Source organism: Cheilinus undulatus, linkage group 6 (assembly GCF_018320785.1).
Source record: "Cheilinus undulatus linkage group 6, ASM1832078v1, whole genome shotgun sequence".
NCBI lineage: Eukaryota > Metazoa > Chordata > Actinopteri > Labriformes > Labridae > Cheilinus > Cheilinus undulatus.
In genome coordinates this window covers 40,772,173-40,790,499 of record NC_054870.1, presented here as the reverse complement: position 1 = coordinate 40,790,499, position 18,327 = coordinate 40,772,173, and the positions used below count along the sequence as shown (strand labels likewise).

The 18,327-nt window shown below is 37.5% G+C and overlaps 2 protein-coding genes across 5 annotated transcripts; both read right to left on the bottom strand.

Annotated features, from left to right (window-relative positions):
* Positions 1 to 740: 740 nt before the first annotated feature.
* On the bottom strand, positions 741 to 7,577 carry mtg1 (mitochondrial ribosome-associated GTPase 1). 3 transcript variants are annotated; one of them, XM_041789737.1, is made up of 11 exons: positions 7,356 to 7,577; positions 7,146 to 7,210; positions 5,588 to 5,692; positions 5,411 to 5,497; positions 5,237 to 5,293; positions 4,696 to 4,786; positions 4,545 to 4,606; positions 3,626 to 3,722; positions 3,455 to 3,536; positions 3,240 to 3,348; positions 741 to 1,547 (listed from the first exon to the last, which is right to left on the bottom strand). In XM_041789737.1, the coding sequence occupies exons 1-11, from the start codon at positions 7,456 to 7,458 to the stop codon at positions 1,428 to 1,430; spliced, it is 978 nt and encodes a 325-aa protein (XP_041645671.1). In that variant the 5' UTR covers positions 7,459 to 7,577; the 3' UTR covers positions 741 to 1,427. The 3 variants fall into 3 exon arrangements, with proteins under 3 accessions (XP_041645671.1, XP_041645672.1, XP_041645673.1); XM_041789738.1 differs by having other exon boundaries at positions 746 to 1,547; positions 3,236 to 3,348; XM_041789739.1 differs by lacking the exon at positions 741 to 1,547 and adding an exon at positions 2,944 to 3,027.
* Positions 7,578 to 9,481: 1,904 nt separating this feature from the next.
* Positions 9,482 to 16,564, bottom strand: LOC121511073 (peroxisomal N(1)-acetyl-spermine/spermidine oxidase-like). Of its 2 annotated transcripts, none has more exons than XM_041789593.1 (10): positions 16,333 to 16,564; positions 15,910 to 16,086; positions 14,716 to 14,846; positions 14,440 to 14,627; positions 13,934 to 14,115; positions 12,975 to 13,144; positions 12,531 to 12,616; positions 12,329 to 12,441; positions 10,394 to 10,548; positions 9,482 to 10,309 (listed from the first exon to the last, which is right to left on the bottom strand). In XM_041789593.1, the coding sequence occupies exons 1-10, from the start codon at positions 16,505 to 16,507 to the stop codon at positions 10,151 to 10,153; spliced, it is 1,536 nt and encodes a 511-aa protein (XP_041645527.1). In that variant the 5' UTR covers positions 16,508 to 16,564; the 3' UTR covers positions 9,482 to 10,150. The 2 variants fall into 2 exon arrangements, with proteins under 2 accessions (XP_041645527.1, XP_041645528.1); XM_041789594.1 differs by having other exon boundaries at positions 9,482 to 10,300.
* Between the last annotated feature and the right edge of the window lie 1,763 nt (positions 16,565 to 18,327).

The window sequence follows — 18,327 nt, the reverse complement described above, 5'->3', positions numbered from 1 at the left end:
CAAAATGGAAAAATTAAAAACAAAATCTCAGTACGTTTGCCCATTAAAACATGAACTATTCTAATATTTTGTTTTTGTTTGACCTAGTCCGAAAACATGTTTATTTGTGCTGTAAAACTGACATTTAACATGGGCTATGCATGTGACTTCTAGTGCATCAGTAGCCAGCCTCAAGTGTTGACAAATTGCAATTTTTTTGGACTTCTGCATTGTATAGGTCGTTATCCCCACATACTTTAACTAGCCATTGTCTTTTCAGTCGTGATCAATTTAAATGAACTTACAAAGACTTGTAAGAATTCCTACTTTAGGGTTTTTCAAACCTGGAATACAGGAAGATGACATAACAGCATGCTTCCAACCCAGATCATGAGCTCAGAGGAAAATGGTTACTGTGATGATCTGAGGCATAGCCTTTTGAGTACAATCAAAATACTGGCTTTCAATTTAACTACTGTGCCAAATGTATCCCAAAAAAACTTTATTTTGATATGAAAATCTAAAGCAAATGATCAGTTTCACTACTAAGAACAGCCAAGATGAATTTTTGATATTTCTGGAGGTGATGTTGACCATTGAAATTTAAGTGACCAGGCATTCAAAGGTTTTCTCTGATTGGCAGGACAACAGCACCAGGTTGACACCAGCATCGCTCTGTGCCCTAGAATAAAACTGCCACACGAATTTTTAAAATTATTTAATTGGACTTGCATTTTTAGAAATGTCTGTTTTTTACTCCGTATTTTATGCAAAACTCTGCATGAAGAGTGGATTTGAAGATCTTTATTGGTGTGAGGAACAATTTATAATGGCCATCACTTGTGTTCTCATTAAAATTAATCTCCACAAGATTTTTACACCATTTTTCAAAATCATTTCAACTTACTCAACTCTTATAACACTTGAAATTTAACTTTCTTGTCTTCTCAGACCATTGTACAAAACCCTTCATATTGAGTAGGGCACTAGAAAGCAAACTGCTGCTCTCACTAAAACGTGTTTCTTTAGGTTTCCACAGTCTGTCCTTTTTGTCCCAGAGAAGATCTTTACCTGCAGCAGACACTCAGGAGCAACAGACTGTTCCACATCTACAAGTGCACTCTGTTATACTCTGAAACACCTATGTAAATAATATATTTAAAGAATTTGTTATCTCTGTCTTTATGCTAATAAATTTCCTGTTTACACCATGTCAGATGTTTGCCTCATGTATTTTGAAAGCTCAGAGAGAAAAAAAAAACTAAATCCACTTAAATTATTTTATTTACAAAGTTTACAGAGCTTTTGTGACATTTCCATTGATTTATTTAAAAAAAAACCTTTCCTGAAAATGTCACAAGGACAAAGAGGTTTAATCCCCTTGATGAACCTTTAGAGTGGAATTTAAGTTCTAGCAGTTGACAGAAACCCCAGAAACAGTCCAGCTATCATTGAGAAAAAATGCCTTCATCAGTCCAGCATGACTTTTCCCAGTTCTCCTTTCCTGAAGGCTCGTATAAAATCATAAGCAGCTGCTGTGTAGTTTGGCACAGTGACAGTAATGTTACCTGAGGGAGACAAGGAAAAAACTGTCAGATGTAAGTACCCTCGCACATTTGTTCAAAGTTTAACTTGTTATCCTATTATTACTTATAAGATTTATAAATAAGATACATAATAAGTTACGAAAGCCTAATAGAGCAGACTTTACCTGTTATACACAGTTGCAGTTAACATTATCTACTTCTTTATTTACATAATAAAAGTTTGTTTCTATTTTTATATGTATTGAAGAGGCAGCCAAATGTGAGCTAAGGCTATAGAGTTATGAAAAATGTCTCCAAGGGGACGATATAGTGTATCATATCATACTGCATCCTACTGTGCCATGTTATAACATGTAAGTCGTATGTTACAGTATTAAACTGCATTGCATCATATATGATTTTTTTTAGATTGCATTGTACTGAACTGCATCCTGTCATGTTGTGATGTGACGGATTGTGATGTGACATATATGTACTTTAATATGGAGTTGGTATCGACTGTCTTGCAATCTCTGTTCCAGTTCATCACAAAGGTGCTTCATGGGGTTGAGGTCAGGGCTCTGTGCAGGCTATTTAAGTTCTTCCACACTGAAATCATCAAACCATGTCTTTATAGTCTTTTCTTTGAGCACAGTCATGTTGGAAAGGGCCTTCTCCAAGCTGTTGCCACAAAGTTGGAAGCATAACATTGTCCAAAATCTCTTGGTATGCTGAAGCATTAAGATTGGCCTTCACTGGAGATAAGGGGCCCAGCCCAAACCCTGAAAAACAGCCCCATATCATTATCCCTCCTCCACCAAACTTCACAGTTGGCCCAATACAATCTGGCACGTTATGTTCAAACCCAGACTCATCCACCTGACTGCCAAACAGAGAGCTGTGACCAGTCACTCCACAGATAACGATTCGACTGCCCCACAGTCCAGTGCGTTTTACACCATTCCATATGAAACTTAGCATTGGACTTTGTGATGTGACATGGAAACCCTACTTGGGTTTCTTTTTTCAGACAGTTTATTGTAGGAGATGTTTTTACCTTGACATGTTTCGACTGTCATCTGCAGTCTTCCTCAGAAGCATCAGCTGACCGCTGTGATGTGTCCTTATACGTTGTTCGGTCAGCTGACGCTTCTGAGGAAGACTGCAGATGACAGTCGAAACATGTCAAGGTAAAAACATCCCCTACAATAAATTGTCTGAAAAAAGAAACCCAAGTAGATTATTCAGAATAAGAAGATATAATGAACTTGCTGGATTTACGACATGGAAACCCATTCCATGATGCGCCAACCATTTTTGTGCTTACATATACTAATGTCAGTGGAAGTTCAGAACTCTTCAGCAGAGCAATGGAGATTTTTACGCACCATGCACCTTTGCAGTTGTTGACCTGCTCTGTGATTTTATGTGGTCCTTCACTTCATGGCTGAGTTGCTGATGTTCCTAAACGCTTCCACTTTCTAACAATATTACACTTGAATGTAGAATTTCAGCAGCTTATCTGAACAGGAAAGTTAAAGTTCATTTCACTGACTATGATTAAGACATGGATTGAGAATTTGTAATTTGATTGTTTTGTTGGGCTTGGCTAAGCTACCAAGCCAATAAAGATCATCCAACTAGCTTAAGAAAGAAAATTAATGGATTTATTTCCTGAGTCAATAACTTTGAACATAGCTAAAGTATTTTTATGGTCAGCACTGTCTTACCCACTCCAGTGATGGCTTTGACCCGCTGTGTCTTTCCAAGTTTTACAGCGATGCGTTTCAGGACATGCTGAATGTCATCACTCGGCTCTTGAAGGTTGTATCTCTCTACATAACTGCACAAAAATCCATGAAACATGAGCAACTACAATAGGCAAGCAAAAGGGATAAAGTGCTCATTTTAAATTGTATTTATCATCATAATTTAGCAAAATCTCACACCTGAACTTCTCAAGTCTGTTTAGAGAAAAGAGTAAGTAGTCTGCGATAATGTCTTCACCCACTAAATGGTCCAGGATAGTTCCTGGAGAAGAAGAAGAAATGTCTGACATTGCTCTAACAGGAACTTTCAGAAAATTTACTGGAAAGAAAAACCTTTTAAAGTTTTCTCACCACATAAAGCCAGCTTCATGCCAGTTTCAACATTCTCAATCCTAGGAGGTAAGACTCCAGGTGTGTCCAACAGGTGCATTATGGGTCGCTCACACACCTGAGGACAAACAGAGCAGTATAAAATGTGCAGAAGTTCTCACACAATGAACAAGTTAATACAAATTCCCCTTAATGAGTAACTTAACCCCCAGACCACCTTTTTAAGTTGAAACCTATGTGTGTGGTTATAACGTGGTACTGCTGATCAATTCAAGTTCAGATCTATCTGGCTAAACATGCAATTTTTCACAGGGTCCTTGTGTCAGTGGCTATATGTGAGGCAAAGTAGACTGGGGCTAAAGTAAGCAGCTACCTCTGCCAGCCTTCATTAACATCATGCTTTTGGTTACTTGTCACTTTGTTTGAGTGGTTATAAGTGAGTAAAACCCTCAACAGCCTACATACAATTTTAGTTCCATTTTCAAGGTTAAAATACTGCCATACTGCACAGTTCCTGTGAAATTTTAAATGCTCAGCTTGTCATTATTACATCCAGCTGAGAGCCAGTGTAAAGCTCTGGCAGGAAGGCAGCAGCCTTTAACTGAAGCTACAGCAGCTACTAGTGGCAGGAAGTTTCATTACAGTTTTAGAAAGGGCATTTCAGGCCTGCATTTATGTTTAAAAAGTAAGATAATTAGTTTAGCCCCCCTTGTAAATCTTGTGCTGGCTATTTTGACATCTGTATTTAGCCATTAGCCAGCGTACCGCACATATCCCTAGGAGAAACCTCCCTTTTTTGTACAGAATGCTTTAATCCTGATTTTTTTCCTCACTCATTTATGCCGAGGCATTTTTTTAATCCCAGGGTAATTGCACTTCAGCCAAAAGTCCAAACTTTAGCCATCCCTTTGACAGAAACAACCATGTTCTCTAAACCTACCTGAATTTTAGTCAGAACTGCTTTAGTTATTCCTGGTTCCCCTCCTACTCGAGATGCACGCCCTGAGATGAGAGTGTAATAAAAATATTAATAACCATTTATTTTACTGAATCAACATCCAATAAAAGGTATATCACTTTATTAAACAAACCTTTTTTAAGGTTTGTTCTTCTTAGTGAGTTGATAAGAGACGACTTGCCCACATTAGGCACCCCAATCACCATAAGGCAATGATTTGCGTTCTGAAAATTAAAATGAGGACGAATGCATTAGAAATGCACAAAACTTGTCATTTACCAAAAACTTGTTCATAAAAAATAAAAAGGAAGAGTAGATGGAAGATTAAAATTTATTTGAATTTCAAAAAGAACAATAAATAAGATATAAATTAAGGATATAAATTATTTGATACGTATGGCTGTAACTCAGGGAGGACAAGACTTTTGTTTTTTTCTGGTAAAAAAAAATAAACCCTCTATGATTAATTCATATTATTACAGACAAATGGTAATGGTATTGGGCAAAATGTAACAAGAAAAAAAGTCTGAGGATATTCTGCTGTCAAAGACAACTGAACAACTAAACAAAATGTCTATTATGCTACAACTTGTAGTTGACTATTATCAAAGTTAAAACTCTTTATGCAATAAAATAAAAATGACACATTATCAAACTGATGGATGTAAGCATACCTCCTCTCTGTTGAATCGTGGGTTTCTCCCAATAATTTCCAAAACCTTTGGCATCAGCTTAAGAAACAGTAAACCGATTATTTGTAGATTCATACTCCCACTTTTTTTACATCATCAAGGCAAACTTCTGCAGACTCTCAGATTTTCCGTACTTTGTAAAGATGAGACATTTACCCTTTTAACGTTGTCATCTCTCTGTTTCAAACAGTCTGTGAAGAGAACATGCCTCACTCCAAGTTTTTCAAGGTTCCTCAGGATATCCTGAAAAAGTCATTGTTGAAATGTTTTTATTTTACTGATTTTAAAATTATGATGGGCAGCTCTTTTAAAATGGCAGCCAGACTTTATTACCTGCTTCTTGGAAAGATCAGCTAGGTCCATTTTGTTGAGCACAAGCAGATGTGGTTTGACTCCTAAACTGTCATGAAACTCAGGATTTCTTCCAGAGAGGGGGATGTGCTTCATGTTAAAGAAGAATAAACTGTTTTCTATTTATCTCTTCTTAAACATCACCATGGAGGCCCTCTTTTATCATTTCTAACCACAATAAACCTGACCACAGGTTTACAGGCATGTGAGGGAGCATATTCAGTGGCCAGATATAATATTTGGAGAAAGTTCAGGTAGAAATTTTTAACTAAATATTTTAGAACACCACAAATCAGTCAGGGGATGGACACACTTTTTTCCATGGCTCTGAACATCCACCAGAGTTCTGTTAAATCCATCATCAAGAAATGGAAGGGATATGACACATTTGTAAATCTGTCTACATCAGCCATCCTTACAAACTGAGTGACCGTGCAAGAATGAGACTGATAAGAGAGGCCAGCAAGAAACCTATGACTATTCTGAAGGAGTTACGGGCTGCAGCAGCTGAGATGGAAGAGACTCTGCATACAACTGTCAAAGCCTAGACCTCAATCCAATAGAGAATTTGTGGCTGACCATGAAAAAGGCTGTTCACACCTGATCTCTGTGCAGCCTGACAGAGCTTGAAGAGTTTTGCAAAGAAGAATGGAGTAAAATTGTAGTGTCCAGATGTGCAAGCCTGATTGAGACCTATCCACACAAACTCAGTGCTGTGATTGCAGCCAAAGGTTAATCTACTAAATACTGACTTGAAGGGGGTAAATATTTATGTCACTAATTTTATATTACATATTTTTATCATATCTGTTTTCACTTTGACATTAGTGAGTTTTTTTTGTTTGTTTTTTTTGTTAAAAAAAGACAAACTACATAGACTCTTATTGATTCATAAAATCAATGAAAGGGTAAAACATCCTAGGAGATGAAAATTTCATAAGCACTGTATCTGACACTCTCAAAGAAGTTTTTCATCATGAGATACCAAAGGACCCTACAGTAGTCCTCCTTGGTGTACTCCCAGAAAATGTTGTTAACAGAGAAAAAGCATATTAGCTTCAAATCTTATTCGTAGCAGCAATTAAGTGTATCACAGCTGGATAGTTAAAGCTGGTACCCCTCTCATATACTTTCTGGGTCCAGAAGGTATTGGAGATATATGAAAACGAAAAAATCCAACATACCTTACAGCTTCAGAAGACATAATTTGGCAGGCACCTTGATTATTATGTTTTGTTAGTCCTATTTTCCTCTTTATGTCCTGTTATTTTAATTGTCGCCATTGGTTTTGTGTGATAAACTGCATGTGTGAACTGGGCACACTAAAAGGAGTCATTAGTGCAGCTGGGATGTTAAAAATTAAAAATATGAACATGTCAAACGGATAGATTATTGAAAGGAAAAGCAAGTGCATACAGCACGTTTGTATTTTTTATGTTCAAATAAAAAGCAAGTCAGTAAAAAACAGAATAACTAAGATTTATCAAAATGTAATTGAATAAGGAATAGACTGTATTGTTTAAAATGTAAAAAAGGATATTCTGGCATCATGAACCTCCACAATACAGTCCACGTTCTTCAGGCTGGCTCTCATCTGCTTCAGTCCTTTAACAGTCACATGTCAACATGTTAACAATACGCGACAACTCAGGATTACAGGAGACCCGTATATCTGCTCATAATGTCAAAGATACAAACGTTAATCTCCAAAAAAAAAAACACTTTTGTATCACTTGAGTAAAGCTGTCACCTTTAGCCATGTGTCCGGGGAACCAGTGAGCCACATCCCGTCCGCCAAAGTCAAAAACGGTTCTGAACCTGGTCACATTTCTGAGAGCCTGGTACAGTTTCATCACTGCTGATACTGTAAGTATTTACATTAGATTTACTTGACTTTGTTATTCATTAGCAGAAGGCAACGAGCACGATTAGAACGACCAGCTAGTCGTCTTGCGGTTCTCTTAGTGCTTCGCTGTTTACATGCCGACTTCAAACGACAGTGCACGGTTTAAAAGGTTCCGCATAGAAATGTTTTCTTAAATAACCTGTTGTGTGAATGAATTATTTCAGGGTTAATTTAAGCAGTGCTGCACGAAAAGGAGTGATGTTTTACTGAATATCGTCACTGCTGTGATTCAGTCGTTGGTACATAAATCACCCCAGTGCTCACATCTCAGCCTCGAGTGTATTAATGCTGTCATGCAACAGGACGAAGAAAATAGTTGTAAAAAATCAACAAAATTTAATTTTTAACACAAACCATTCAACTATTTTTTTTCAGTTTAACCGAAACTGAAATTTTTCCGAGCAACCCAAACATGACACACTCAGTTACTCTGTTTGTATTAATTCTTACCAAAGAACAGTTAGTTTATAGTGAACATTTGCTTTTATGGTACATTAAATCAATTTTAAATGGAAAGCAGTGAAATTAGAGTCTGTTTTTGGGATATGATTATATATATATATATATATGATGTATTTTATTTTTACCTGAATAATAAAAATTCTTATCAAAGCAACAAACAGTAAATTTTATCTACTTCTTCTGTGGTACAATATAACCTTTTGAAAAATACAAAGCTCTTTTCTTACAACAGAATTAGCTTTTTGGCATAAAGCTTACAATATGGATGGGCCCAGCAAGCTAAACCACATAGAAAGTAATGTCAGACTGTGTCGGTAAGCCATTACGAAAAAAAAGCTTAAAGATAAATGTTAGTGGTGTTATGAAATATGTAATGTCAGTCTAATATTGGGGTTACTGCTTGTTTTAAAAGGCAGTTCACTCATGGGAGGGACCATTCTCTTTTAAAAATTAATACAAAAGGAGGCGGTGCTGTTGTAGTAAAAGACCTGATCAGAGGAAGTATGTCTCTGCAGAACTCCTCAGTAAACCTGATACAGATGTGTACAAAGGTGAAATCTGGTTGTATTATTAACCTTTCTAAGCATGCTGCAGTAAAGGTTGTAGGCTAAACAAGTAAATGTATGGAAATAAATGATGAAACTGCAGAGTAGTAACTACATTTTTCTATCAGTACCTAACAAATGTTAAAGTATGTTAATACATAAATGCAATTTTTTTCTGAAAAGTAGGTACATTATTCCAGCACATCAAGCCCAAGAGTGGTTGGAGTAACACAGCCAAACCACTAGAGCACAAGTTTACTCTAAAAGATTTTTATTTGTTACTGCATTCTTAACGAATAATCTTACTCTTTCTAAAACATAACATGACTGTAAGTCTTTTTCTTACACTGATGGCTCATTGGACTGCTGTGATTTACAATCTTAAAGCAATAACTTAATTGTGGTGTTATAAATACCAGACCACAGAGTAAAATACTTTGGACTGGTTGATTCCTTTGGTGTGTCTTGCAGAAAATTTTGGCATGCAATTACCTGTTCTATCTGACTCTTCCAGGATTACATAACTGATTGTTTATCTACTAGGGGGAAAAGAACATGCTATATAAGCCAATATCAGCTATATCCATTTCTTTAGAGAGCATTTGAGGCTAACTTAGACTTACAGTCATTTAAAACTATCAAGGCATGTCGTTAAATTCCTAAAATCCAATTTTACTATTTTCCTTTTATTTCTCAATGACGACAGTTATCCTGTAATATTACCTGCATATTAACCTTAAACAATAACCTTATTATGTTCCTCATTTGAACACATTCTATGGCGATATATGTTGTTTTGAAATATTCATCAGAGAAAAAAAACAACATACAAAAAGCACCATACTGTGAGTGGAAAACTTTAACTTTCGGTACTAAGTGAAATGGAACTTTCATATTTTCGGCACATTCTAAAAGACACAATTTACTCACTGACAACAAGAAAAAAATGTTTGAATATTCCATATATAAATGTATTTATTGATATTTGACAGTAATTACATCAGTGCATTAAAAATATACAATCAAAAAAAGAAAATTCTGGACGGTATGGAAATCAATCTGGTGAATAAAAAGAATAGTGTCACATAACTCTGCTTATCCTTGCATTGTTAAACTGATTTAGAAAATATGTTTAATTTTATGTATCATTTCTCTATTTCCCTTATATAAACTACACATGGCATCCTTACACTATGTCAATGTCACACATTATTGGCTTGAGAATCTCAGCTGCCTTCCAGATATCCTTACATAAACCCTGAGTCACAGTTCAAAGATCTGTCAGATTTTATTCACATATCTGATACAGTGACATGGTTGAAATTTAAAACCATTAAGTTTGAACCCTTCTTAGACTCAAAAAGCATTTCTCTGAGCTAATCCTGGGGAAGGGATAAAAGCAAACAATAAAATTACAGGATAACTCCAAGGCACTCCCTTTTGGATAGTAAGAATGTCTAAACACAGACCTTAAAACAAACTCAGACTTTTTTCTGGTTTTACGTGTCCTCAGTTTCGACTTCCTGAAGAGGACTTTGAATCATAAAGGCTGTGATACAAGGTTGTGACAAAAAAGCATCTTAACCACTTAAAAAGGAGAGTGCTTTGTGATTCGAATGCCAAATTTTACTTTTAAAGGTTTGACTTGGGAATAGATGGACTAGATGAGGAGTAGTGAGAGATTAGCCGATCAGCTTCTCTCCATCCGGTGAGAACAGCTCCATGGACGGTGGAGTAGAAGCATGGATGAGTCGCTTCTCCAGCAAACAACACCTGCAAAGGCTGAACACACTGAGAGAAATGAGTCTTACATTTAAGTTACAAGGGAGTCATGTGTGAGTAGGCTTTGCTGTGTTTGATAAAGAACATGCATACCTGGGCCTGTGATCCTTTTGAAGGTAAGGGCTCCATCATGTTCTCCAGGTCCTGTGCTGAACACAGTCTTCCAGGAAATGAGTACGAACCACATGTCCAGGGGTCATGAAACCATTGGGAGCGCAGGATCCTCCTTGGGGTGAGGGTAGGATTCCCTGAACAAACGCGGTGCCAAAAAAGGTCTTTACAATGGGGGAATGGATGTAAATGGATCAGAGTGACCTGCATTGTAAAAGTGCTTAGAGTGGTTTAATTAACACTATACGAGCACAAGCCCATTTCTTACTATTTACAACATAATTTAAGCTCTATGGCTTTGATTTTCAGAAATCCTAAATGAACGGTCTTCCCATGATAATGCAAGATAAAGCTTAGTCATTGTTTATGTTTCTTAATAAATTATTGCCACATTCATAACTCATCTATCATGCTTAATGAGCCATATGATTTAACTGACATATCAGATTTCTAGGGCAGACACCAGGTCAATTGGCCAGTCACCAGGGGTGGAAAGCAACTAATTACATTTATGCAATTTCTTTAATTGTGAATTTTTTTGGTGGGTTACTTGTACTTTTTAAAGTACACTTTGAAATCAGTACTTTTACTTCTACTTAGGTACATTTTAACCAGAGATCGTCTCTGAGTCAGCTGTTATTTCAGTACAACATAATGAGGATAAAAATGATGAAAAGGCTTCAAAAAGCCTACTATGTTAATTTTCTGAGTTCATCTAGACAACTACAAGAGTGTAATGGGGAACCTGTTACTGATCAAGTTGATTTTGAGATAATGTGCAGGTTTTATAAATATTGCATTTTTTTTAATCCAAAGACCAATGGATTAGTTGGTGTGTGGGTGTAATTTCACTGTTTTTTGGTTAAACACAGGCCTACAGATCTTTCATCCCATTCTATAGTTGCCTGACATATTTTAAGCTGACTACATTCATAGTGTTTTGATTTTATCAACATCACTCCAACAGATTGAGTTTTCAGGCAAGTGATGAGCCAAAGTCGGCCTCGATTGACCATTAGAAAAGTACTGATCACCTTCCCTCTTTTTTAAACAGTTCTTTATCATGGGAACGGGTGAGGATTGTGCACTTATTAGATAAATACTTGTGCAGTAGAAGAGCATTAAGGGTCTAGAGTTAGGAATGTTTTCCAGTAAAAAAAAAACTCTTTCCTTCTCAATATGCTCGTTTTTCAACATTATGGATCTAATCAAATGTGTTTAAATTTTGAAAGAGTAGTGTATACCCCATTTTGGGGGGGGGGGGGGGTTAAATTTTTCAAAGTATAGAGCTGAAACTGTATTTTTAAACTGTATCTTTATTCAGAGTTATAATTGAATTTAATCACAGGGTCTAATTTCTTAGAAAGAAAACATTTAAACAATGGTAATTTTGCAGCCTGTTTGTCAGAGCTTTCATGTTTCTCTCCCCTGCAATATTCTATGGATAATGATGCCTATTCAATGACAAAAGAGTAGAGTTAATTTTTGTAGCTACTTTAGATCAATCTAGTCTTAGATTTAGTCCAGCTTAAGGCAGAAAGTCCTTCCATTTTCAATCAATCAGTCAATCACTCTTTATGTGAATAGCGCCAATTCATAACCAAAGTTATCCTTAGACACTTTACAAAGAGGGCTGGTGTAGACCATACTCTCTGCTGTGGCCTATACTAATAGACCAGCGTTAATCTTTAATACTATAATAAAGGCTTTAACTGATTATAAAAAAGACCAGTGTTGTAGTCCTCACTTTTAGTCAAAGTGTTTTCTCTCTCTAAAATAACTTAATCAACCAAATTGTATAATAAATATACACACTCATATTAGTGCTCTGTTAGTGCTTGTATTAATTTAACATAAGGAGACATAGTACTCTTTTTGTGAACAATCACCACAAGGATGCATCACAATTAGACTGACCTGTAAATCTGCGGACCAGTTGTGCGATGGAGTTTGCCACTTCCTGTTCAGTCAGTGTCTCCATATATTCGGATTCATGGCCAGCGATCCAGCCACACAGCACATGGCCGTACCTGGAAGGTATAAACAATTCAAAGATTTTAATCCAAATTGAAGTTTTTCCTGTAATTTTCCAACACACTCATGTAATGTTTTTCCTAACCTTTCAGTAGGTTTGAGGATGGTAAAACCAAACAACTTCTTCACCCAGAATGTCCGTAAATCTGGCACCTGGTCCGCTATCTCATCCTGAAAAGCAATATAACACATACATCAAGTTCTCTTATTTCTTGTAATTTTTGGAAACTACTGGTAAATAAGAATACTTGTGATAACATTACTTCTTTAGGAGTTAATACTGAAAGCTAAATGTGTTAAAGGACTTTAGACTTATATTCTTTTATTGATTTATTGATAATCATTTATTCCAGTTTGTAGTCTATTTATCACCACTAGTATTGCACCCTTGTTACTAAATAAAAAAAAATCTTTTAAAAAGGCTTATTGTTTAGTCAAATAAAGAAATGATCTCGGTCTATCACTCAATTTCTAGTTCAGACTTGACTCCAGTGGGTCTGCACACATGTATTTTAATGTAACATCTCACCTCGTCGTCCCACACAAACTGAATGACCTCACAGTCAGCATCCCACCACGGTGAATCAAACTCCACAAATATCTTATTGTTTGTTCCAAAACCCAGTCTCTGGATGGAGTGCAGCTTGTGCAGAGGCAGAGGAGGACTGAACAGGGTTGAATGGTGCTTCTTCAGGTATCCTGATTAAAGAAAACAAACAAGCTGGTTTTACTCAGTGATTAACTGAATTCATGCTGCTAAAGATTCAAAGCTTGTGGTGTGGATCTAGAACGCTTTAAAGAGCATAATTTGTACCAAAATAACAGACCTACATAAAATTAATATTAAGCAGGAGAGATAAAACATTTTCTAAGACTTGCTGTCATCATTTTATTATTCTCTTGTAGGGGTGGGACAAAAAAATCGATAAACTGAAATATCGCGATACTTCCTGACGTGATACTGTATCGATATTTTAAAATGCAGTATCGATATTTAATTAGATAATTATTCACTTTAATGGTGTGGTAGTTTGTGGTGTAATTTCACCCCCTGACCGCTAAATGGCGGCAGGCATCGCCAGCTGACTGACGCTTGCCTCTTGAGACAACGAAATCACGCGAGACTTCCGGTCTGCGTGAGCCGGTTGCTTGTACCTACCCAGCCGAGTGACTTCTGCGGCATTCATAGTGGATGTGTGGACTTATTTTGGCTTCCAAAACATTAAAGACAGCACAAACTTAGACAGGAGTTAGACAATCGTTTGCAAGATATGCCACGCCAGAGTAAAACACGACGAATCTACGAGTTAGGCATCATCTCGTTAGCGCTACAGCTAAGGTCAACAAACAAGCCCGTTGAAGCTTCACGATCAAGTAAGAATCCACAAGCAAAAAGGAGCACATACCGCTGAAAACCACAGACAATAAAAATACGTAATACACATTAACATTATTTTGCAAGATCTGCGTGTATGCATCCTATCCTACCTAGAGGAACTGTGACGATAACATGATCTGCAGCAATCCTCTCTCCGTCAGCACACTCGACCATCACAGGCTTGTCTCTATCATCTGTGCTGTTCCAGGAGACGCACTGCACAGGCTGGTTGTAGGTCACTAAACCACTGGGGAGCTCTGACATGAGGTTTTCGATAAGCCCTTCATAACCCCTGCAAAAGAAGGAAAAAAATGTCTACATCAATGCTAATGGCTTAAAATGTCAACTTCTGGGGGCAAGGAAACTTAAGTGTGAGTTTAAAATTCAGACTAAAATTGTAGTGGGTGGTTGTTTCAGATAATGTACAGCATGAAAAATTACAAGTGTATCAAATAAGTACTCCCAAGCACTTAGACAAGCACTTTAAAACACCACTCTTAATATAAAAGAGTATTATGTAAAATTTGTGTAGATACTGCTTCAATCATATTCATTATCAAAAAAAAAAAACACCTGTCACCTGCTGCACAAGTATATATCTAATTGGATTATGTACCTTGGAAATGTGCAGTCCAGTCCAGGTAGAGTCTTGTATAAACCAAAGGCCCCCAGGCCCACTTCATCCAGGCTGTGAGTCCCGTTTATGCAGCATTGAATCTTAAAGATGCTGCTGATCACACACAGTCTCATAGACCTGGTCTTTGCATCAACATCTTTCCATTCCTCCTCTGCTCGCTGTTTCAACTGCATGGGAAAACAGAGGAAAACAAACTCATCAATTTAGTGAAAACCCTGTTAACAGACTAACAGCAGTGTTGTTTTAGTAATGTACCTCTGACCGTATGAACTCGCCAACACTGGCCTTTGGCTCTCCTCCTTTGGTCGCAAATTCTGAACATTCGTCCAGCAGTGTATCAAACATCTCCTTAGCAGGCACTAACTCCTCTAGAGGCAGCCTCTGACCTGGAATCATAACAAAGGCCAGTGTCTATTGATAAGGGAAGATGCACTTAAACAGAGTTTCAGTGAAAGCATAAAGCTGGTGTGCTCTACATATAGTATTTATCTATTTTTAATTTTCAGCTGTTTCCCCTAGTCCAGGCTTTGAGTAAACGCAGTGCATAAAATGTACAACACTGACAAGCATATGAAATTAAAGTACTATACAGTATAAAGATACATTTAACACATATACCAATTTGTATTGGTTAATACCAGTGACTTATTACATGGTTGGGTATTTGCAATATTTACACATCCATTACTCATTCAGAATCTATATTGATAATACCATTGGAGGCTGAAGCCTAACCCAGCTGTATTGGGCCAGAGGTGGGTATACTTTGGACAATAGTCAATCACAGGCAAATTAAGGCAAACACACCCACACCCACAACCACATGCACAAGCAATTTGGATCACCAGTCAGTCTAATAAGCATGCCGTAGGACTGTTGGAGGAAGCTAGAGTACCTGGAGTGAACCCATGCATACATGTGGAGAATATGCAAACTCCACACAGAGAGGCCCTTGTCCAACCAGGATTTGAACCAGGAACTTTCCTGCTATGCAGCTAAAGTGATAGCCATGGAGCCTGTAGCTGATACACTGTACAAAAGTACAGTACCTCTGGCACAAAGCCAACCACAGCTATCCTAATAATTAATACAAGTGCATGCCCTCTCTTGTGATGTTTGGATATTTAAGTATATTAATTCTAGACTGGTATAGCAGACTGCCATTAGCAATCCCTGAAATTAGAGAGATATTCATATCTATTCCATACATGCCATTTCAAGCCCAGAACGGAGAGCTAACACTAACTGAAATAATGCACCATATTATGCCAACAAATTCCCATTTAACACATTTTGAAAATGACATTATATGGCTGTATCTGAGTAAAACAATCAATGCTATTTTGCTTGGTGTTTCAATAAATATGGCGAATATTTATCTTTATGTTATTCTAACTACCAGAGAGCAGAGTCTTATAGCAGGCAGTGATTTATATGACTTTAGCTCACCTGAACTGGTGAAGACATTGGGGATCCAGGGAGGTTCACCTCCAATATCTATGGCCTGATTCTCTGGGGTCAGGGCCTCTGGATCCAAGAGCCCATACTGACGGGCAAGGCAAAACACAGGGTTCTCCTCGGATGGTCCATGGATCCAGTTGGCCCCAATCTCAACAACATTATCACCTGCAGATAACAGGACAAAACCGTGGCACTGTGAGTAAAATTAAAGAGTTATTGTACTCCGAACTGTGCTTCAGTTGCCATTGCTCTTCTCGGGTCCTGCTGGACTCACGGAGGACCAGTATATTTAAAAAAAAAAAAAAAAGGTGGCAAGCCACAATGTGTACGACCTCATTTCACTCCGACAAAATCCTTTCACTGTAGGTAAACTGATATGAGTATTTTCTGACGTCACACGCATTCACTCACCAAATCTGCCGGTTTTTACTCGTCCTCCTCTTCGGGAAGTTGCTTCAAGTATCCGGACATTATGAAACCCAGATTTAATAAGTTTATGAGCAGCTGATATTCCTGATATTCCACATCCTACTATAACAATATTGGCGTCCAGACTAATGGCTTTACGGTTTATACCCGTGGCCATGACAGAACGGTGGACGGTACTACGGTCCTCACTAACTGTGCTACGTTGATAAGAATTCGTTGTGAATAACTTCCTTAGTCGACGTCTCGACGACATAGTATTTCCGGTTAGGGATTTCAGAATAAATGTCTTTTTGATCGGGTCAGGTGACGGTCACAGGTAACGGTTCTTTGTGCAACAATTGTGTAAATGTTAAGAACATTAAAAAAAATTATGGCGTGGCGGTTTTCGATTCATTTTCTTTTAATTTCTGTACGTTTCCTAAAAAAATGCAAAGTCTCCGAAAAAAATGCCAAGATCTTTAACATTTTAAGAACAAAATATTCTTATTGCGGTGGAATAAGGTGGAACTCTCTTGAAAAATAAAAGGGACTCTGTGAATCGAATGGAGTTTGGTTATTCAATCGGGGGGCAGCAGCCGAGAAGAGTCAGGCAGGCACATGCCAGAGGGAGCGTAGACCATAGGTGTAGACCTGGATGAGGGATTCCAGGTAAACTGGAGCAGTTTTAGTTACTGCTTTGTAAGCAATGATTAGGGGTTTAAATTTGATGCGAGCTGCAACTGGAAGCTAGTGTAGAGAGACCAACAGTGGCGTGTCGTGCTTTCTTGGGCTGGTTAAAAACGTGCTCCTGCGTTCTGGATCATCTGCAGAGATCTAAATATGCATGCTGGGAGACCTGCCAGTAATAAGTTGTAGTTTTCATCATGAGATGTCACAAGAGCCTGTACCAGGAGCTTTGTTGCACCATGAGATATCAGGTAAGGTCTGATCCTCTTAATGTTACAGAGAGTAAATTGGCAAGACCAAAGCAATCCAGGCCTATTAATCTTGAAGGCTGGCAGGTCATCAATCATGACACCCAGATTTTGAACAGGCTTAGTGGGCATGAGTTTATTTATTTCAAGCTGGATACTGATATGTGGTTGCGTGGTGGGACTGGCAGAAATGATAAGAGCTGAAGGTGATGTTCCCTCAACCATTCAGAAATAGCAAGGCAGGGTGAGATCTGAGCTGAGACAGTTGGGTCCTCTGGTGGAAAGGATAGGAAAAGCTGTGCATCATCTGCATAGCAGTGATAAGAAAAGCCATGTGAGTGGATGATTGCACCAAGTGAAGTGTTGTATAATAATCTATAATAATGCATTTTTTTAAATGTGTTTCTTAGTGTTCAATCATGTGTCCTTCTTGTATACAGCAGTTTGTAGCCACTGAAAACACAGCTGAATTACTTTGTATGCATTTTTTGTTACATATAAACAGTTCTTTTTTCTGTATCTTGCAGCTGTTCAGGACTGCATGTAATCCTACTTGACCTTTGTCACTATTTCCTGCAAACAGAGATATACAACCAATAAACTTAGAGTATACTGACCTAGAAAGAACAGGTTTAGTCTCAGGTGTTCCACTTCTTCAGAAAAGGAAAGAGGAAAAAACACTATGAAGAGTTTGTTCAAGCCTCTGCCTCTTCATGAACAGAAACCGTAAATAGGTGTAAATTCTTTGAATTGCTCTTAACACAAATAGGGCACGCTGTCCTGATCCTCCTATAAAGAAGGATTAAATATACACATTCTGACTAAGACAGCACAGTTTTCTTTATCATTAGGCTAGGACTTAGTAACCTTACATAAAAGAATACCAGAGGTGGACCTTAAGTGCATTTTTGTTTACCTTTTGTTGTAATAGTTCCTTCTAATGGTAATATATGACACAATAAAATTAATATTAATTATGTGGTGCATTTATTTGGAACATTTTAATGTGCCTCTCATATACAAGTCTATACTCACACTTATGCCGCCAAGCTACTAGGGGTGA